Source organism: Cricetulus griseus, chromosome X (assembly GCF_003668045.3).
Source record: "Cricetulus griseus strain 17A/GY chromosome X, alternate assembly CriGri-PICRH-1.0, whole genome shotgun sequence".
Taxonomy (NCBI): Eukaryota; Metazoa; Chordata; class Mammalia; order Rodentia; family Cricetidae; genus Cricetulus; species Cricetulus griseus.
The window spans coordinates 30,297,135-30,315,050 of record NC_048604.1 but is presented as its reverse complement, the minus strand read 5'-3'; the positions used below and the strand labels follow the sequence as shown (position 1 = coordinate 30,315,050).

At 40.7% G+C, this 17,916-nt stretch overlaps 1 protein-coding gene across 1 annotated transcript in view; it reads left to right on the top strand.

Annotated features, from left to right (window-relative positions):
* Positions 1–17,916, top strand: part of Il13ra1 (interleukin 13 receptor subunit alpha 1) — a 66,700-nt gene that overhangs the window by 18,097 nt on the left and 30,687 nt on the right. Inside the window, exons 3-6 of the mRNA XM_027431966.2 lie at positions 1,608–1,746; positions 4,215–4,335; positions 13,760–13,944; positions 16,467–16,618. Coding sequence (XP_027287767.1) covers positions 1,608–1,746; positions 4,215–4,335; positions 13,760–13,944; positions 16,467–16,618 — 597 coding nt within the window. The remainder of the gene's footprint in view (positions 1–1,607; positions 1,747–4,214; positions 4,336–13,759; positions 13,945–16,466; positions 16,619–17,916) is intronic.

Here is a 17,916-nt window from a genome sequence, read left to right as displayed (position 1 = left end):
TGGTAGGCAGAGCCTACATGGGAAGCCAAATGATAAGGAGGTTTCTTGGCAAGGAATCAAGAATTCCTTGTGAAAAATGTCCCTGGCTATGAATAGCCGGAGGCCCCACTGCGGATAACCATAATTTTTCTGGAGTCTCCATGTCCATGTTGTTAAGTCACTACCTCCTTTCTCTGAGCCAGTATTTTACTAGAAGAGATCTATTTTTCTGACCTAATGGCCCCCACTCATTCAGAGTACTGTCTTAATTATCCTTAAGAACTATTCTGTCTCTATATGCATATCTTTGCTCTGGTATATTCATCAATTGGTTTGTTGGCGATATCCTGAGAGTACCCTCATGTCCTTGTTTCAGAGGAGACTGGAATTTCCCTCATGCCCAGCCAGGAGCAGGCATGCAAAATGTCACACTAGCTGTTTGAGACAGTAGATTAAGCGACGTGACCGAGTTCCCCCTCTTCATGGCTATCAGGAAATTATGAAAGGAAATACTATGGGAAACTAGAGTCAGAAACTATTGCAAAACAGGAAGTGCTGTCTTTGGAACATTGATTAGAGTCAGCTTCATTTTAGTTATTCCTCTCACCTCTGGAAATGTTAATTTCCTAGAGAGCCTTTTAATAACATTGTTCAAGTCATAATAAGCAGATTTGTGATTTAGTCTTAGATTTCTTCAGTGTCTGGGGCCTCTGTGGTTCCACAAGCTTATTTATCTTTATCTGTGTTCCAGATGAAGCAGGTAAGTGCATATAGCAATGCTCCAAACTTGCTCAGATACCACAAAAAAGGTGTTTAATGGAAAATATATCTTTGGTCCTTAATCCCCAGAGATCATCACAATGACTAGAATTTGGATGTGGCAGGTTTTTTTTCTTTTTCTTTCTTTTTTCTTTTTCTTTCTTTCTTTTTTTTGTTTTTTTGTTTTTGTTTGTTTTTGTTTTTCGAGACAGGCTTTCTCTGTATTGCTTTGGAGCCTATCCTGGTACTCTTTCTGTAGACCAGGCTAGCCTCGAACCCACAGAAATCCGCCTGCCTCTGTCTCCCAAGTGCTGGGATTAAAGGCGTGTGCCACCAGTGCCCGGCATGGATGTGGCAGATTTGAACCTTGATCTTGATGGAATTTTGATAATTGCTTCCTTTTAATTTGCTTGTAGAGAGCTGATGCTAGCTAGTACAGTAGACTTCTAAGTAAATTTTATAATTATACTTTTAAACGTGGGAATCAGTCTGTATCTACACTAGAGTTTTTTAGTGGTGGGTGGTTGTACTAGTACTTGATGCAGGCTTATTATTTATTGTAGGAGGATGGTGGGCTAACCTGTTCATTATAGGATGTCAGGTACCATTCTTGGCCTCTATCTATTAAATGTCAGTAGTGTCTTGCTTCTTTGCTTGAAAGTGATGACAACAAAAGCAGGACTGAGACACCACTGAATGTCTACAGGCATGGCAGAAGAGCAGAATAACTCCTTCACAATCACTTGCCGCACCATTTAAGAACTTACTGTTTTTCTTATACACTTGGCTTTGCTAAGAATTTGTTATTTAAGTGTCTTTTTATGTGTTTGCTGTAGAAGTTACTTTTTTTTTAAACTTTCTAATCTCAGATAATTGCTCCAGAAACCCATCGTTCAAAGGAAGTACCCCTAAATGAAGAGGTCTGTCTGCAAGTAGCTTCCCAATGTAGTACCAATGAAAGTGAGAAGCCCAGTGCTTTGAGGAGAAAGTGCATCTCACCCCCTGAAGGTAACAGAGAAGAATGTTCTCCCTTGGGATTTAAGAGCATACCCAATTGCTCAGTATGCTCCTGTTCATTGGTGATGGGTTCATTTCGTTCTCAAAGTTTTGCTGAAATCAAAGAAGTGTCAGGCCCTGTACTAGAAGCTTATAAGTTTGAGGATGTCGCTGCTTTGCGGAGCTCAGACAGTTTTAATAATAGTAATAATGTCTACATGGTTAGAATGTTTTTATAATTTGAAAAATGAACACACACACACATGCACACACACATTTCCACTCCCACACACTCCCTCTCCCCTCCCTTCCTCCCTAAGATGTGCTTTACAAACTTATCTGAAGCAAATAAAGCATGCATTGTTATCCTGATGTGTTCACAATGGAGAAGAGGATGCAGTAAATTGCTCTAGGTCTTCGGGTTCAGCGTTTTCAGGGAACCTATAGTACTGTCTTTTTCATGACACATGGAAACTAGTTTGCTATGCAGACTAAATATAGGGGAAAGTGCTAAAAGAAAGTAACTATGCTGGCCTAGATTCAGTACATGAGTAGTCAATGAAAAAGCTCTTGGGTGGTGAGGATCATTGTCCCCTAGTCACATTTTACCCTTCTGCCTCTTATATTATATACAGGGAGGAGCCTGCATTTAAAAGAAAGGCTACCAGACACCAGCTACTGATGTCTAAATCCCAGCTCTGCCAGTTACTAATTGTGTGACCTTGGTTAGATTATTGCCCCCATGTATATTCCTCATCTATAAGATGGGAGCACCTACCATCTATAATTATTGAGAGGGTTACAATAGATTCTTTGTACAGTTTGTCTTTTCATTTTATCCTGGTCCTTTGTTAGACAGGGCTAGGCCCCATCTCCAGCTTCCAAATGTTACCACTACATGGCTTGCTGTTTAAGATACTCTTTGATTTGCATTGATCAAAGAACATATGAGGCACTGTTTTTAAAGGTATAAAGTCTAGAACTGCCAGGTAACTGAGATCATGATTTAAACCAGCTTGGCCATGTTAGGCACTGGTGGCCCATGCCTTTAATGCCAGCACTTGGGAAGCAGAGACAGGTGGACCTCTGAGTTCTAGGGCAGCCTGGTCTACAGATTGAGTTCCAGGACAGCCATGGCTGTACAGAGAAACCCTGTCTCAGAAAACAAAAGCAAAACCAGCTTGGCCTACTATATTAGGATTTTAATAATTTGAAAAGTATGTTGTGACATAAAATAGTTCATGATGGCTCAGTAGAGTATTCAGTCAAGGAGCATGAGAGTTAAAAGTTGCCATTTTAAACATAGGCATTGAATTAATGTAGAGACATGATAAGTGAAATCTCTTTATCAAGACAGATGTCACATCAGGATGATTTCAGGCCAGGTGTGGTGGCATGTGCCTGTAGTCCCATTACTTGTGAGGCTGAGATGGGAAGGATTGTTTGGAACCACAAGATTGAGCCAGTTTCTTAAAAACCAGCCAGAGTAACAAAGAATAACAAAATAAAGAATAACAAAATATAAAGACCGCCATCTTGGTGATACACACTTCTAATCCCAGTACTCAGGGGGTTGAGGCAGGAAGATTACAAGTTCAGAGCCAGTCTGTGCTCCATGACAAGTTCAGGTCATCCTAGGCTACTTAGAAAACCGTGAAGAGAACACCCAAAACCACAACATATAGCAAGCAACTATTAAAGATTAGATTATGCTTGTATTTCCCTAGAACTTCCCTAGATGTGAGTACTGATGAGAAGAAATGTAGGTAAATTGTGTCTTTATAAAAGGCTTGCCTCTCCCAGAGGACCCTAGTTTAGGTTCTGAGCATCCAGGTCAGGTTGCTTGGAGCCATCTCTAACTCCCGCTCCAGGGTATTGGATGCTTCTGACTTCTGCACCTGCTCTCACATGCACATACCCATATGCAGACACACAGTACCAACTGGTCAGCCCTGAAATCACATACACACAAGCAAGAAAAGCAGACTCAGCTGGTTGTATTTATATATTTACAATACATATGCCAGCTTATAATAAAAGAAAAAGAGGCCATCAATTTGAGGGGGAGCAGGGGGGATATGGGGGTGTTGGTGGAAGGAAAAGGAAGGGGGAAGTGATAAATTATATTTTAATGAAAACAAATATTAAAAAGTGATACAATATAGGGACTTTTGTATTTTTATATCCATTTAGTTCTTCTGTAGTCACTGTATTGTGGTTGAAATGTCATTTGACTTTTAAACTAATTTCTTTAGTTAGAAGAAGAGTACAGTTCCTTTAGAGATACAAAGCTTTGTGTGTGTGTGTGTGTGTGTGTGTGTGTGTGTGTGTGTGTGTGTAAAGAGGTGAGAAACAAAGCTGTGAATGAATTCCATTTGTATTTTTACTGTCCTGAGTGATTTCTGATAAAATGGGTGTGAGATTAGAGATTAGGCGGGTAATGACTTTCCATGACAAGGACTCTTGCCTGGATGTTTTAGGTGACCCTGAGTCTGCTGTGACAGAGCTCCAGTGCATTTGGCACAACCTGAGCTATATGAAGTGTTCCTGGCTCCCTGGAAGGAATACAAGCCCTGACACAAACTATACTCTTTACTACTGGTGAGTATGTATTGCAGGTACAGCACATTAACCTGAACACTGATTGTAGTTGTGTTGAGAGCCTTTGGAGTCAACCTTATTTTAAAAAAGAATAGCCTACCCAGCACTCAGGAGGCAGAGGCAGGCTGATCTCTGTGAGTTCGCGGCCAGCCTGGTCTACAGAGTGAGTGCAAGGATAGGTTCCAAAGCTACACAGAGAAGCACTGTCTCAAAAAAAAACCCACAACAACAAAACAAACAAAAATAAGAATAGTCTATTTTTTATATGTGGTGGCAGGGATAAATCTCAGGGCTTGGCTGGGCAGTGGTGGTGAGTTCCAGGAGAGCCAGGACCACACAGAGAAACCCTGTTTCAAAAACAGCCAAACAAAACCAACCAACCAACCAACCAAACAAACAAACAAACAAACAAACAAACAAAAAGGCACCAGGGTCTTGCAAATGTCATTGCCTGCTGGGCCTATTATTTTATATGAAGGCAGTAGGTGGATAATTCATAAAAACTAATCTGAAAAATAGGAAAGGGCCATTGAGATGACCCAGCAGGTAAAAGGCACTTGCTGCAAAGTCTGGGGACCTGAATTTGATCTCTGGAACCCACATGGTAAGTCCTGTAAGTTGTTCTTTGACTTCCTCACATACTCCCCGATGTGTACCTCCCACTAAATAAAAAATTACCTATAAATAAATATAATAGGAGATTTAAAACAACGAGAAACAAAAAACCCTACCATAAACACCACAAGAATAGACAGTTGAATAACTTGAATAGAAAATACATCTACTAAAAAGACTTAATAGTTTAAAATGCCCATTAACACAGTATTGCAGAATGTATATGGAAAGACCCAAGTATTCCTTTCACTCCTTTTCTCTCAGTAGTAAACTCTAAAGCAATATCCAAACCAGAAATTCGATACTAGCACAGTCTCCAGTCTTATCACATGACACCAGTTTCATATGTACTTGTGTGTAGAGTTCTATGCAGATTTATCACATGGTTCCACCACTAAAGTTCCCCATCTCCTTCATCTCATATTCCTTTTCATTCCCTTCTTCCAAGTTTCTGACCTCTGACAACACTACTCTGTCCTCCATTTAAATAATTTTATTTCAAAAATGTGTCACTGGAATGAAATTCTATAGCACATATCATATAAAATGGGCTTTTAATAAAGCAATACAATTCCCTTGAGAGCCATAGAGTGCATATGCACACATACATATGTATACATACATAATACATACATATATGTGTATATTACATTCCTTTCTTTGTTTTTGATATAGGTTCTCACACTGTAGTTTAGACTGACCTGGAGCTTGCTGTGTATCCCAGGCTGGTCTCAAACTGTGGCAATACTCCTGTGTCATCATACCTGACTGAATTTGGGGGATTCTTTTTTTTTTAGTGGTTAAAAACATTTTTTATTTTTATTTTTATTTTATTTTATTAGTTTAAATTAGGAACAAGCTTGCTTCAGATGTCAATCCCTTCTCCCTCTCCCTCTCCCTCCCCTCCTCCAACATCCCACCTGCCCCTAGCCATCCCCCCTCCACTCCCCAGGCAGGGTAAGGCCCTCAAAAGGGGCTCCCCAAAGTCTACCACATCATCCTGGGCCAGGCCTAGGCCCTTCGAATTTGGGGGATTCTTAAAAGCAGGTTTATTCATTATTTACAAAGGCCTAGAAGGTTTCATTGATTTGATATTTGTATGTATTTGTGGAATATTGTATTATAATATGGTTTATTTATACTATATGCAGTGATTGAGTCATACTAATTACCATGTCTCTCTCCTCAAATATTGTTATTTCTGTATGCTGAAAGCTTTAAAATTCATTTCCTAGCTTTGAAATGTATAACTAGCTGTTATGGGCTTTAACAGCCCTGCTGGCTATAGAACATTGGACCTACTCCTTACCTCCTTACTGTGCCTACTGCCCACCCTCTTCTATCTCTTTATCTCTTGTGAGGATTGCATTAGTTGGATTTCTATTTTTGAAAAAAAATGATGAAAAGCAGCTGGGGGATGAAAGGGTTTATTTTAACCTACAGTTTATAGTCCATCTAGGATGGAAGTCAGGGATGGAACTCAAATAGGAACCTAGAGGCAGGAACTGAAGTAGAGATGATGGAGGAGTGCTGCTTACTTGCTTGCTCCCCCTGACATACTCAGTTTGTTTTCTTACACAGGCCAGGGCCATCTGCCCAGGTGTGGTACCACTCACACCAGTCATTAATGAAGAAAATGCTTCACAGCCTTGCCCACAGATTAATCTATTGGAAGAATTCAGTTGAGATTCCCTCTTTCCAGACGTCTAGGTTTATGTAAAGTTGACAAAAACAAAATCTAACCAGGGCAAGGATATTGAGGTACTGTGACAGCTGGATGGAAAAAGGAGTCTAGCCTTGGGATTCTGTCTTCTACATGGCCTTGCTCTCCTTACTTGTTTGATAAAACAGCTCTGGGAGAAATGCATGAGTGGGACCCTGTCCTAGGACTTCTGGTGATATGTGTCCTGGAATGTCAGATTGTGTGGTGATATATTGTTTATCAGAATGCAAAGCTAGCTACAGCTGTAGAAGATGAGCAGTGATGGCACACACCTTTAATCACAGGACTCAGGAGACAGAAGCAGATGGATCTCTGTAAGTTCAAGGCCACCTAGGGCTACATGAGAGTGAATCAGTCTAAAAGAGAAATAGAGCTCACATCTTTAATCCCAGCACTAGAGAGAATATACGGAGCTCAGTGCAGTCTCAGAGAGAAGTCTGAGATTTGGTCTGGAGATGCAATCTGAGGTTGGGTGGATCACCCTTTCAGTCTGAGCATTGGTACAGGTGAGAGCTCTCAAGTGGCTGGCCATGTTGCTTTACTGATCTTCAGCTTGAACTCCAATATCTGTCTCTGGGTTTTATTATTCATGCTACAAGATTGTGGCTGTGTCTCAGAGCATTTGTCCAACATGCATGAAACCTTAGGAAAAGAAAACAAAATCATCTTGGAGTGACCATTTGCCTGATTACATCATGGAAAATATTTGTACTATATTAAAACACTCATGGGTAGATCATGAAACAGTGCAAAAACCCCATATGGTATTTTCATTTAGATTTATTTTTAAATGATACAAAAAATTATGCATATTTATGGGCTACCATGTGATTGATATATATCTGTAAAAACCAGGCTCAGCATGTCAGCCTCCCTAAATGTCCTGGTGAGTTGCAGTCATTCTCTTCCTCATTGATTGGGAGGGTCAGCCTGATAAGGTTGAGACACACCACAGGTAAAGCCAAGTGGTACAAAGATCACATGGTCCATTCTGTATGTTTGTTTTCCCTAAACCCCCATCTCCATGTAAAAGTTCTCAATTAGAGGTTTTGCAGTTTCACTTGCTCATTTTTGGTACTTATTGAATCACCTTTCTTAAGACGTGTGTGCCTTTCTTGTACCTTTATGGTAAAGTCCATACTCTTCAACATGACAGACAAAGCCTTTTATCACCTGGCTACTGTCAGCCTGACTAGTCTGTCTCATCCCCCTCCTTGGACCTCTGTCCCTCTTACAGCCTACATTGAATTTATTTCCATTCTTTTTTTGCGATAAAATATCTAATCTTTATTTTGTATCTCCACAAAACCTGTTAAATCATTATGTATCTTCAAAATCTAACCAAAACATATGCATTGTGTCTGGTAGAAGTGCTGAGGATTTAAAACTTTTTTCACTCTTAACTTTTTAAAAATCTGTTATAGTACATTGATATTATTTAGATACATACATTTCCTGTCACAAAGCCAGGTCTTTTTTCCCCTGACTATAGAAAAGACATCAGAACTTAAGGGAATTCTTCATCTACCCAAGTTTGGAAGACTACTGAAATTGTAGGCAAGTTTGAGATAAAGGTATTTTCTTTCTCTTTTAAAATTTTTTTTATTAGTTCAAGTTAGGGAACAAGCTTGTTTCACATGTAAGTCCCTTCTCCCTCTCCCTCCCCCATCCCCATCCCCCTCCCCCACCCCAACCTACCCCCCACCCCATCCACCCACCACTCCCCAGGCAGGGTAGGGCCCTCAACAGGGGCTCTGCAAAGTCCACCAAATCTTCCTGTGCTGGGCCTGGGCCCTTCCCCATGTGTCCAGGGCCAGAGTGTATCCCTTCACGTGGGATGGGCTCTCAAAGTCCCTTCTTGCACCAGGGAAAAATACTAATCCACTACCAGAGGCTCCCTGGAGTGCAGAGGCCTCCTTATTGACATCCATGTTCAGGGGTCTGGATCAGTCTTGTACTGGCCTCCCAGACAGCATCTGGGGTCGATGTGCTCTCCCTTGTTCAGGCCAACTGTTTCTGTGGGTTTCTCCAACCTGGTACAGACCCCTTCGATCTTCAGAACACAATTTCTCATAGATACAATTATTTCCATTCTTTACACTGACTCTTCAATACAGAGAATAGTGGTATTCAAACAGGGATATTTACACCAAATAGTGGGAAGTTTCTACCTTCTCTCACAGTCTACACCTTCCCCTTTGACCTAATGCCTCCTGTTTGTCCTCAGCTCAGCTAAGATGCAATTTCCTCTTCAGAAAGTCTTCCTTGACCTCTCAAGTCTGGAGACATATCCCCAATAGTACTTTTGCATGTCATAGTGCTCTGCACAGTGTATCGTCATTTCCTGTTTACTTAGTGGCAGTTCCCTTCTCCAGGCTGCAATCTTCTTTGAGAGCAGGGGCTGTGTTGTGTTTTCTCCAGTACTTGACACATGGTGTAGGTGTTTCATGAATCAGTTATGAAATTCTTGGTAGGATCCAATGGTAGAGAACATTCAGGAATAGGGTGAGGACTTAGCAGCATAAGCAATGCAGGATCTCTGTAGTCCAGGAGTGAAAAAGGATTGAGTACATCTGGCTCCCCAAAGCTTGCTAGCAGGGAAACAAGCAGAATTAGGCCTTTAGGAGGCACTTGGCTCTGTGCTGCAGTGAAATCCACAGAGAGCTGTTACTGAAGGCTTTAAAGACACCTCAGGAACTGGGAGTATCCCTGTGTTAACCCCAGAGTTATCATGATTGGAACCATGGGAAAATCCTTTAGAAGTGTGTGTCTATAGGATGGGATTAGAAAGAGAGTTTGGGGGAGTCTTAAAATGATCTCAGTACATGACAAAGTGAAGGAAAGCAATCCAGCTATCACAGTAAGGGTGAACTGGTCCTTGAGGATCTACTGAGAGAAAATTAGGGAGGTGCTCATGTCCTGGAGATATGCTAGCAAAAACCAAGACTCAGTGCAAGTTATACAATGTCCCTAGGACGGTTTGAAAGAAAATGCCCCCCAAATAGGGCGTGTCACTATTAGGAGGTGTGGCTTTGTTGAAGTAGGTGCAGCCTTGTTGGAGGAAGTGTGTCACTGTGGAGGTGGTCTTTGAGGTCTCCTTTGCTCAAGCTACACTCAGTTTGACACACAGTTGCTTCTGCTGCCAGCTGATCACGATGTAGGACTCTCAGCTCCTTTCCCAGCACCATGTCTGCCTGCATGTCACCAGGTCCTGCCATGATGATAATGAACTAAACCTCTGAACTGTAAGCTAGCCTCAGATGAATGTAATCCTTTATAAAAGTTGCTGTGGTTATGGTGTGTCTTCACGGCAATGGAAGCTGTAACCAAGACAGTCTCCTTGTGATTAGTTTGGAAAAGGATTCTTCTTCCTGGAATGATGCAGGCTCTTGTCAAGGTTGACTGCAGATACTGTTTCTGTTGGCATTCAGCCCCAAGTTGATTCCTCTTGGCAGGGCACAACCTATAACTGGACATGGCTCAAGAAGTGATCTGGAAAGTGGTGGTTCACTGACACTCCAATGGTAAGGTATCAAAGATACTAGCTCTTGTCAGTGTATTTCTAGAGCTGGGAATTTGGCACCGGCTCTTTCCATAGTATACGTAGTGTGTACTTGGGCTGCTCAATACAGGAGATGCTAGCTATGTATGACCATGTCTTAGTTATTTTTCTGTTGTTGTGCTAAGACTCCATGACCAAGACAACTTATAAAATGAAGTGTTTAATTTGGGGCTAACAGTTCCAGAGGTTAGAGTCCATGACAGCGGCCAGCCAGACATGGTGCTGGAACAGAAACTGAGAGCTCACATTTTGATCCTCAATTACAAGACAGAAAGAAAGCCAACTTGGAACGGCATGAGTTTTCAAAACCTCAAAATCCACCCTCAGTGACACACCTCCTCCAACAAGGCCACACATCCTAATCCTTCCCAAACTGTTCCACCAACTGGGGACCAAGCATTCAAATATATAATCCTATGGGGACCATTCTCATTCAAACCATCACAGACTGTTTACAATTTAATTCAAATGAAATTAAATCCTCAGTGACTCAATCTCACTAGTTAGTTCCCAAGGTCACAAGTGACTGCTGTGTTGAATGATGCATTTTGTTGTACAGTGTTGTCCCATGTCTTCTGCTCTCACTATCCCACAACTTTATCATTCTAGTGCCACATTATTATGTGTTCAAATCCTTACTTGCAACGAGCCTTTCTTATCTCTGAGCCTTGGTTTTATCATCTGTAAAATGGGGATAGTGATAATAACCACTTCTAAACATTGTTGGGGATGTTATATGAAAAATGCTTGGAACAGTGACTGATGGTCAGCATGGCCATCAGTTTGTGAGGGATGTAGATATTGGTGTTTGTTGGTGATTTGCATTCCCTTGCAGGTACAGTCCACACTCACTGCTGCTCTCTTCTTCCACCACTGGAACTGGCAGCAAGCCTATGCTTCCTCCTCCCCTCCATTCCCTCAGATTGTACGTTTTCAATCAAAATCCCAAAGGCAAGGGAGCTCAGATATGTTATTGATTAGCCAACATGAGCAATGGATTCAGTACCCGTGTAGATCACATCACAAATGACCAGTCTGTTTCTGCTAATCCTCAGTCAGAAAATGGGGACTTTGTCTTTTGAATTTATAATTTTTTTTTGCAAATCCAGAGCAGTAATTTGTGTCCCAGTTTGGTACTGGAAGGAGCCTGATCTGAACAACTCCAGTCTAGCCAGCTTGATGAATTTCAGGGATATTTTCCCCTACATTAATTACCATCAGAGTCCACATGTATCTGTGAACTATTGGGGGGACAAAATGAGATATGAACCTAAAAGACTGTGCATTACAAGAGTTCCTTTCATTGTATTTTAAAAGTCACATTTATCACTAGCTTTTGTTATGTAAGAAAAATGTCATTAGTAGCTTTAGTTTCTGTTTTGGTTGGAAAACATTCCAGGACTTTCTAAATCCCAAAACTACTCATGACCACAACTTAATTTTTGCATGTTTTCTTTTATAATCCATAGAGATTTACAACTAAGAGAAAGATTCTGTGCTTTTAGATGATCATGGTGACACATACTTATAATTTCAGTACTTTGGAGGAGGAGGCTAGAGGACCCTAGGAGTTGAATGTTATCTTTGACTACATAGTGAGTTTGAGGCCAGTCTGGCCTTCATGACCCTCTGTCTGAACAACAATAGCAACATGAAGAGATGAAAGACATATTCTGTAACAAAACATTTCTTTTGTAGTGTTTGTAGGAGTAAATATATTACATTTTCATAAAAAACCTGATTTGCAGCAGGATTTGCATTTCTGTCAGCCCTCTGATTCCCAAACTCAGGAAAAACTGCAGGTAATTTTGAGGTTACAAGTCAAGGGTTTGAGACTCTCGGTTCTTTGCTCATTTTAAAATTATGATCTTCCTTTTCTACAAAACCTTTGCACAACCCCAATTGTAAGACTTGACCCTGTCTTGTACCAGTTCTGAAAAAATAGAGTTCTCTGATAGCTGATACAAGAGATAGGGCAGGAAGAGAACATAATGAGTACATTCTATCCATGTTTACTTGGGAAGGCATATGTAGAGAGGAAATGGGATTTAAGATGTCAGCAGTATCACTTATGAAAGACAGATGGTAGATGGACACTTAGAAAGTCACTGTGTGCTCGAATGCTGATCTGGCAGTAATGGGAGGGCATTAATAATGAAGGTTGTGGAGACCAAATATGAAGTCTGAAACAGTGAGATCATGAATTAGGGGGTGGCCAGTGGGAATATCACAGAAAATGAGACTCCAAGAAAATTGGCAAACAGAATTTGTTGATAGGCTGTAGAGAAACAGGAAAAAAAGGTCATTTCAAAGTATCTAAGGAGCATAGAGAAAATGAACTTGGAGTGGTAGAAATGGAAAGACTGGCAAAAATGGCAGTTTGATGGGGGAGAGGGTACACATGGTGTCTTCAGACAATTATTCTGAGGCAAGAGGGAAGAATGAAACACTCAGATAGAATGATTAAAGTCTGGGAGGAGCAGAGTTGGTGACACAGACCTTTAATCCCAGCACTCAAGAGACCGAGGCTAGTGGATCTCTTTGATTTCCAGGCAAGCCTGATGAATTGCAGGGCACCCTGACCTACACAGCAAGACCCTGTCTGGAATAAACAAACAAACAACAACAATAACAAAAAAAATCACAGAATCTTGGCAGAATTCTGAGGTGAATGGTTGGGTTTAGGAATTCCCCAGAATATTCATTATATAGAAGGATGGGGGTAACAAACAGAATGAGTGGATAAGGAGATTGGAAGCAGAGAAGCAGAAGGGCTGAGGAGATGAATTTTTCATTATACTGCTTACCTTATAAGCATGAGGGGCCGCATTCACATCCTTAGAACTAACATTAAAAAAAAAAACTGGGTGTGGTGGTGTATGCTTTTAATCCTAGTACTGAGGTAGAGAAGATGGAAGGATCCCTGGTCCTTGCTGATGAGTGAATGTAACCAAAACTCCTGGTTCAGTGAGAGACCCCGTCTCAAGATACAAAGTGGACAGCAATGGAGGAAAACACTCAGCAGTGCCCTCTTGCCTCCACGTGCGTATGTATGCACACACATGGGTACATACATGCACACATAAAACAGGAACAGAGAAAAATATCATGATGACTCCTCACCTCTGGGAGAAGGGAAGAAGGAGGGGTACAATCGAAGAAAGCAAGCAAGGAAGAGGCCAAGTGGAACAGAGGGGAACGACTGGGGTTCAGTTATACATGCATTTTCAGAGGGGGTAAAACTTCTCATTTTGGCTTCAGAGCTTCTTCTGTCATAGCCAAGAGGAAGGTCAGGATTCCAGTGCCCATGGCTATTGTGAATGTCAATGCCCATCATCAAAGGACAATCTTTTCTTCTAGAATATGAAATAAGCCACATTAGAAAACTGGTTTTTAAAATCTATCATGCCTTATTGCATACATTGCTTTTCACGGACATTTCTTTGTTTTTTTTTTAAATGACTACCCTTGTCTCTTGACTTTGTTCAAAATAACACTGAGCAGTGTCTCATTTTATCTTGTAGGTACAGCAGCCTGGGAAAAATTCTTCAGTGTGAAAACATCTATAGAGAAGGTCAACGCATTGGCTGTTCCTTTAAACTGACTAAAGTAGATTCTAGTTTTGAACAGCACAGCATTCAAATAATGGTCAAGGATAATGCTGGGAAAATTCGGCCATCCTTCAAAATAGTGCCTTTAACTTCCTGTGGTAAGTTTTCGAAGCCATCTTGGAAAGCGTGGATGAACGGTTGTGCCATCTTTTGAATAGTTAAAATACATAATTGAGGATGATAATTTTCAGTCTGAAGATCTTCCTCAAGCAAGAGACTGCATTTGCCTGCACTTTTCTTTGACAGATGGTTTCAGAAGCAAATTGGAAATGGTACTTCTGAAACATGAGTACCACATACCTTCTTCTTGTTGACCTAGAAACAGAGACTTAGGGAAATAAGTTGTACAGCCAAGACTGGGACCTGGGATGTCTGACTCAAAGATCTTCTTTCACTTTGATACCCTGGAGGAGATGCTTATCTGATCATATAATCCCTGAATAATCTTTGGGCTACAAAAGCTTTGATGGGATACAATAGCCTAGGGGTTGAGTTCAGGAATTTGCGAATGCTAAGCAATACTCCACCACTGCCCTATTCACTCACCACCATATTCACAATATCTAACTCCATATGGCACATGTATCGATCAGTCATAACATCCAGGACACCCATATTGGACGGTAATGGCTAAGTGTTGACTTGTTAGAGGCCAGTATTAGTTTGCTTCTCTTTTACTTTAATAAAACACTGGTGAAAAACCAACTTGAGGAGGAAAGGGTCTTACATTTCCATGTCACAGACCACCATTGAAGGAAGCTGAGGCAGGAGCTCAAGGCAGGAAACTGGAGGAAGGAACTGAAGCAGAGACCATGGATAGAGGCTGATTACTGGCTTGCTCTGTTTGGCTTGCTCAGCCTACACAGAGGTGGGACTGCTCACAGAGAGCTAGGTCCTGCCACATCAGTCATCAATCACCATGCCTTCATGTCTGTCTGATAGAGACAGTTCCTTAGCTGAGAGTCCCTCTTTCTGTGTGACTCCAGTTTGTTTCAGCTTGACAAAATTAACCAATACAAGGCTTGAACAACAAATATTTGGTTGAGTGCCTAGCACCTCTTCTTGTAAAGGCATATAGACCCGTTTTGAGTGTTTCCTTATTTGTAAAATGGAATATATAGTTCCCTTGGACCTCAAAGAATTAGTGTAAGAGCCAAAGGACATGAGGCATCTTAAAGCATTTTGCAAATCTCCAAAGTAAAACAATGCTGTATATTGGTTTGCTCATTGCAGTAACCTATCAGGGAGCTCTGATTCTGGCTAAATGAGAAGTGGATGATTAATAGAACAAAGAGGCATCATTTGATAAAAGCTTATCTAAATCTGTAAGCAGAACACTATTTACCACTCCTCCAGAGAGTCTTGGAAGTCAACTGTAGCAGGGGACCAAAGGCAGCTTAGTTTGTAGGCCAAGAGAGTGAGGTCAGGATAATTTATCACATAGGGTTGGCTGAAGCAAAGCCCTCCCTTTTCCTTGCTTGTTTGGCAGACTGTTTTAGGTAGGGTTTTGAGGTTTATTTTACTGTTCTTTCTGGAATTAATGGTGACATAAAGAGTAATTCTCTTGACAAGAAGTTGGCCTCTGTATTTTGGGTTCCTTGTTCTTAAGTATAGCTCACTCCTGCAAAAGTAATCTGACCTGGCTAATGCTTTTAAAATATCTTATTCTTAATTGGGACTATAATCATACAATGCTGAGTTTGCCATCATCATCTTACAAGCACAGTAGTGTTAAATGTATTCATATTTTTGTACAACAGATCACTACAAGAGATTTTTTTCTTTTCTTTCTTTTTCATTTTGAGACAGGGTTTCTCTTTGTAGCTTTGGAGCCTGTCCTGGCACTCGCTCTTGAGACCAGGCTGGCCTCGAACTCACAGAGATCCACCTGCCTCTGCCTCCCGAGTGCTGGGATTAAAGGCGTGTGCCACCACTGCCCAGCATCTATATGTTTTTCATTATGCAAAAGTGAAATTATACCTATTAAATATTAATTCTGCTTCCCCACAGCTCTTGGCAGCAACATTCTGCTTTCCATTTCATTGACTATAGCTACTTTAGCATTTCACATGAGTAGAATCACAGCACTTGTCTTTTTTTTTTTTTAAGATTGGCTTGTTTCGCTTAACAAAATGTTCTCTACGTGCAGCCACGTTACAGCCCGTAATGGAGAGCAGGCTATTTTTTAAATTGTGGTCTTGGATTGGCATCAGTGAGGGAGAGATAGAGAAGCCTCTTGTATCCAGGATTTTCTTACCCATGTGGTGGAAGCACATCTGTATCTAAGAACTCCTTTTCTTTATTCTGTGTGTCCTGATTCTACCTTGACCATTTTCTGACTAGACTCAGATCAGAGTTCATGTCATTTACCAGATAACCCCAAAGGCTCTCCTTAAATCCATTTTACTGGGCAGTTTTAAATACACTTCCTCTGCTAATTGTGGCTAATGAGAAATTCTCAAACTCTATATGAGATCATGTGAAGCCATTAAAAGCCATCAGCCCTATTTTGATTGCACTTTGTGAACCTTCATTATCCAGTTTACATATATAATCACATCTTATATACATATAATTAAATAAAGTTGGAGAAACTAATTTTCTTTCTTCTCTCTTTCAGTGAAACCGGGTCCTCCACATATTAAACGTCTTTTCTTCAAAAATGATGCCTTAGTTGTACAGTGGAAGAATCCACAGAATTTTAGTAGCAGATGTTTATCTTCTGAAGTAGAAGTCAGTAGCAGTCAAACTGAACGTCATGGGACTTTCTCTGTAAGTTTTCTTAGATTGTAGTTTTTCTTGGAATACTTTCTTTTATTAGAATAATAACGAAATGTAGCTCTTAACATTCATCCGCAGAATAAGGATGATAATAAAAATTTAAAAAATAAGGCATTAGTAGTATTGGATCCAGGGTTTAAGTTGCTTGAAAGATTGCTACTGGCTGCCATGTACCAGACACTTTTGCTTGCTACAGCTATAATGCAGTGAAAGTGACAGCTGACAAACATGTCTCTTTTTTTCTTCACGGAGATTGCTGCTTGGAAAATAAGTATGTGAATTAGTAAACTAATTTCACAGTGTGAGGATTCTGAAGAAAAAGAAATGAGCTAATAGTTAGAATAACCAGAGGGGCCTGAGGAAATATTAGGTGGGGAAGTCACATAAAATAGTGACATCTGAGATGAGAGTAGAATATTTAGCAGGAGCTAGCTATATGAGGAATTGGGGTTGGAAGGGACAGCAGTATTGTTTTTGTTTTTGTTTTTTAATGCAGTCAGGAATGAGATTGATGTGGTTTAAAAACAGAGGGAGCGGGTGTGGCCAAAATAGGAAAAGAAAGATGTCTAAACAATGGGCAGGGATGAAATCATGCAGGTGTGTAGACGCTTTGGAAGGGAAGTTCTTTTTTCTTGGAGTTTTCGGCAGGAATATAATCCAATTGGAATAGTCAGTGTTTGCTGGATTACACATATGTCTGCTGTCCAAAAACCAATGTAAGACATGCAAATTAAAAGTCTCTGTGGGGCCTTCACCAGAATATGGTGTAACCTTAGGGCACCGTTCCCATTGTTTGATTTAAAGTTTTATAAATTCTTGTGGATTTTGTTGCTTTGCTTATTAAATTTTAATTGGAGGGGGAGGCTGGTGTGATAGCTTAGTGGTTTGCCTCTAAGCCCGGTGTCCTGTGTTCAGTCTTTGGGACCCACACGGGTGGGAACCAACTACTGCAAAGTTTTCCTCTGACCTCCATATGTGTGCCATAGCAGTCATATACCTACACGCACACGTGCACAAATGCACGGGCACACACTAAATGTGACAGCTACAAAACCTTTTTTTTGTGGGGCATCCAGATTTAAAATCAGACCATTCTAGGTGTGGATTTCCATAAGGTGGCGCCTCAAGACCATTCACTCTCTTGTTTGCTACCTGTCTGGGTCCTTTGTGCATTTGTATTTTAGAAGTTCTATATTAAAATGTGTTACATTGGCTTTTTAAAGGAGCCTGGTATCTTGCACATGGATAAAATTTCTGGGTTCGGTTGTTTTTAGCTCATTATGGAACTC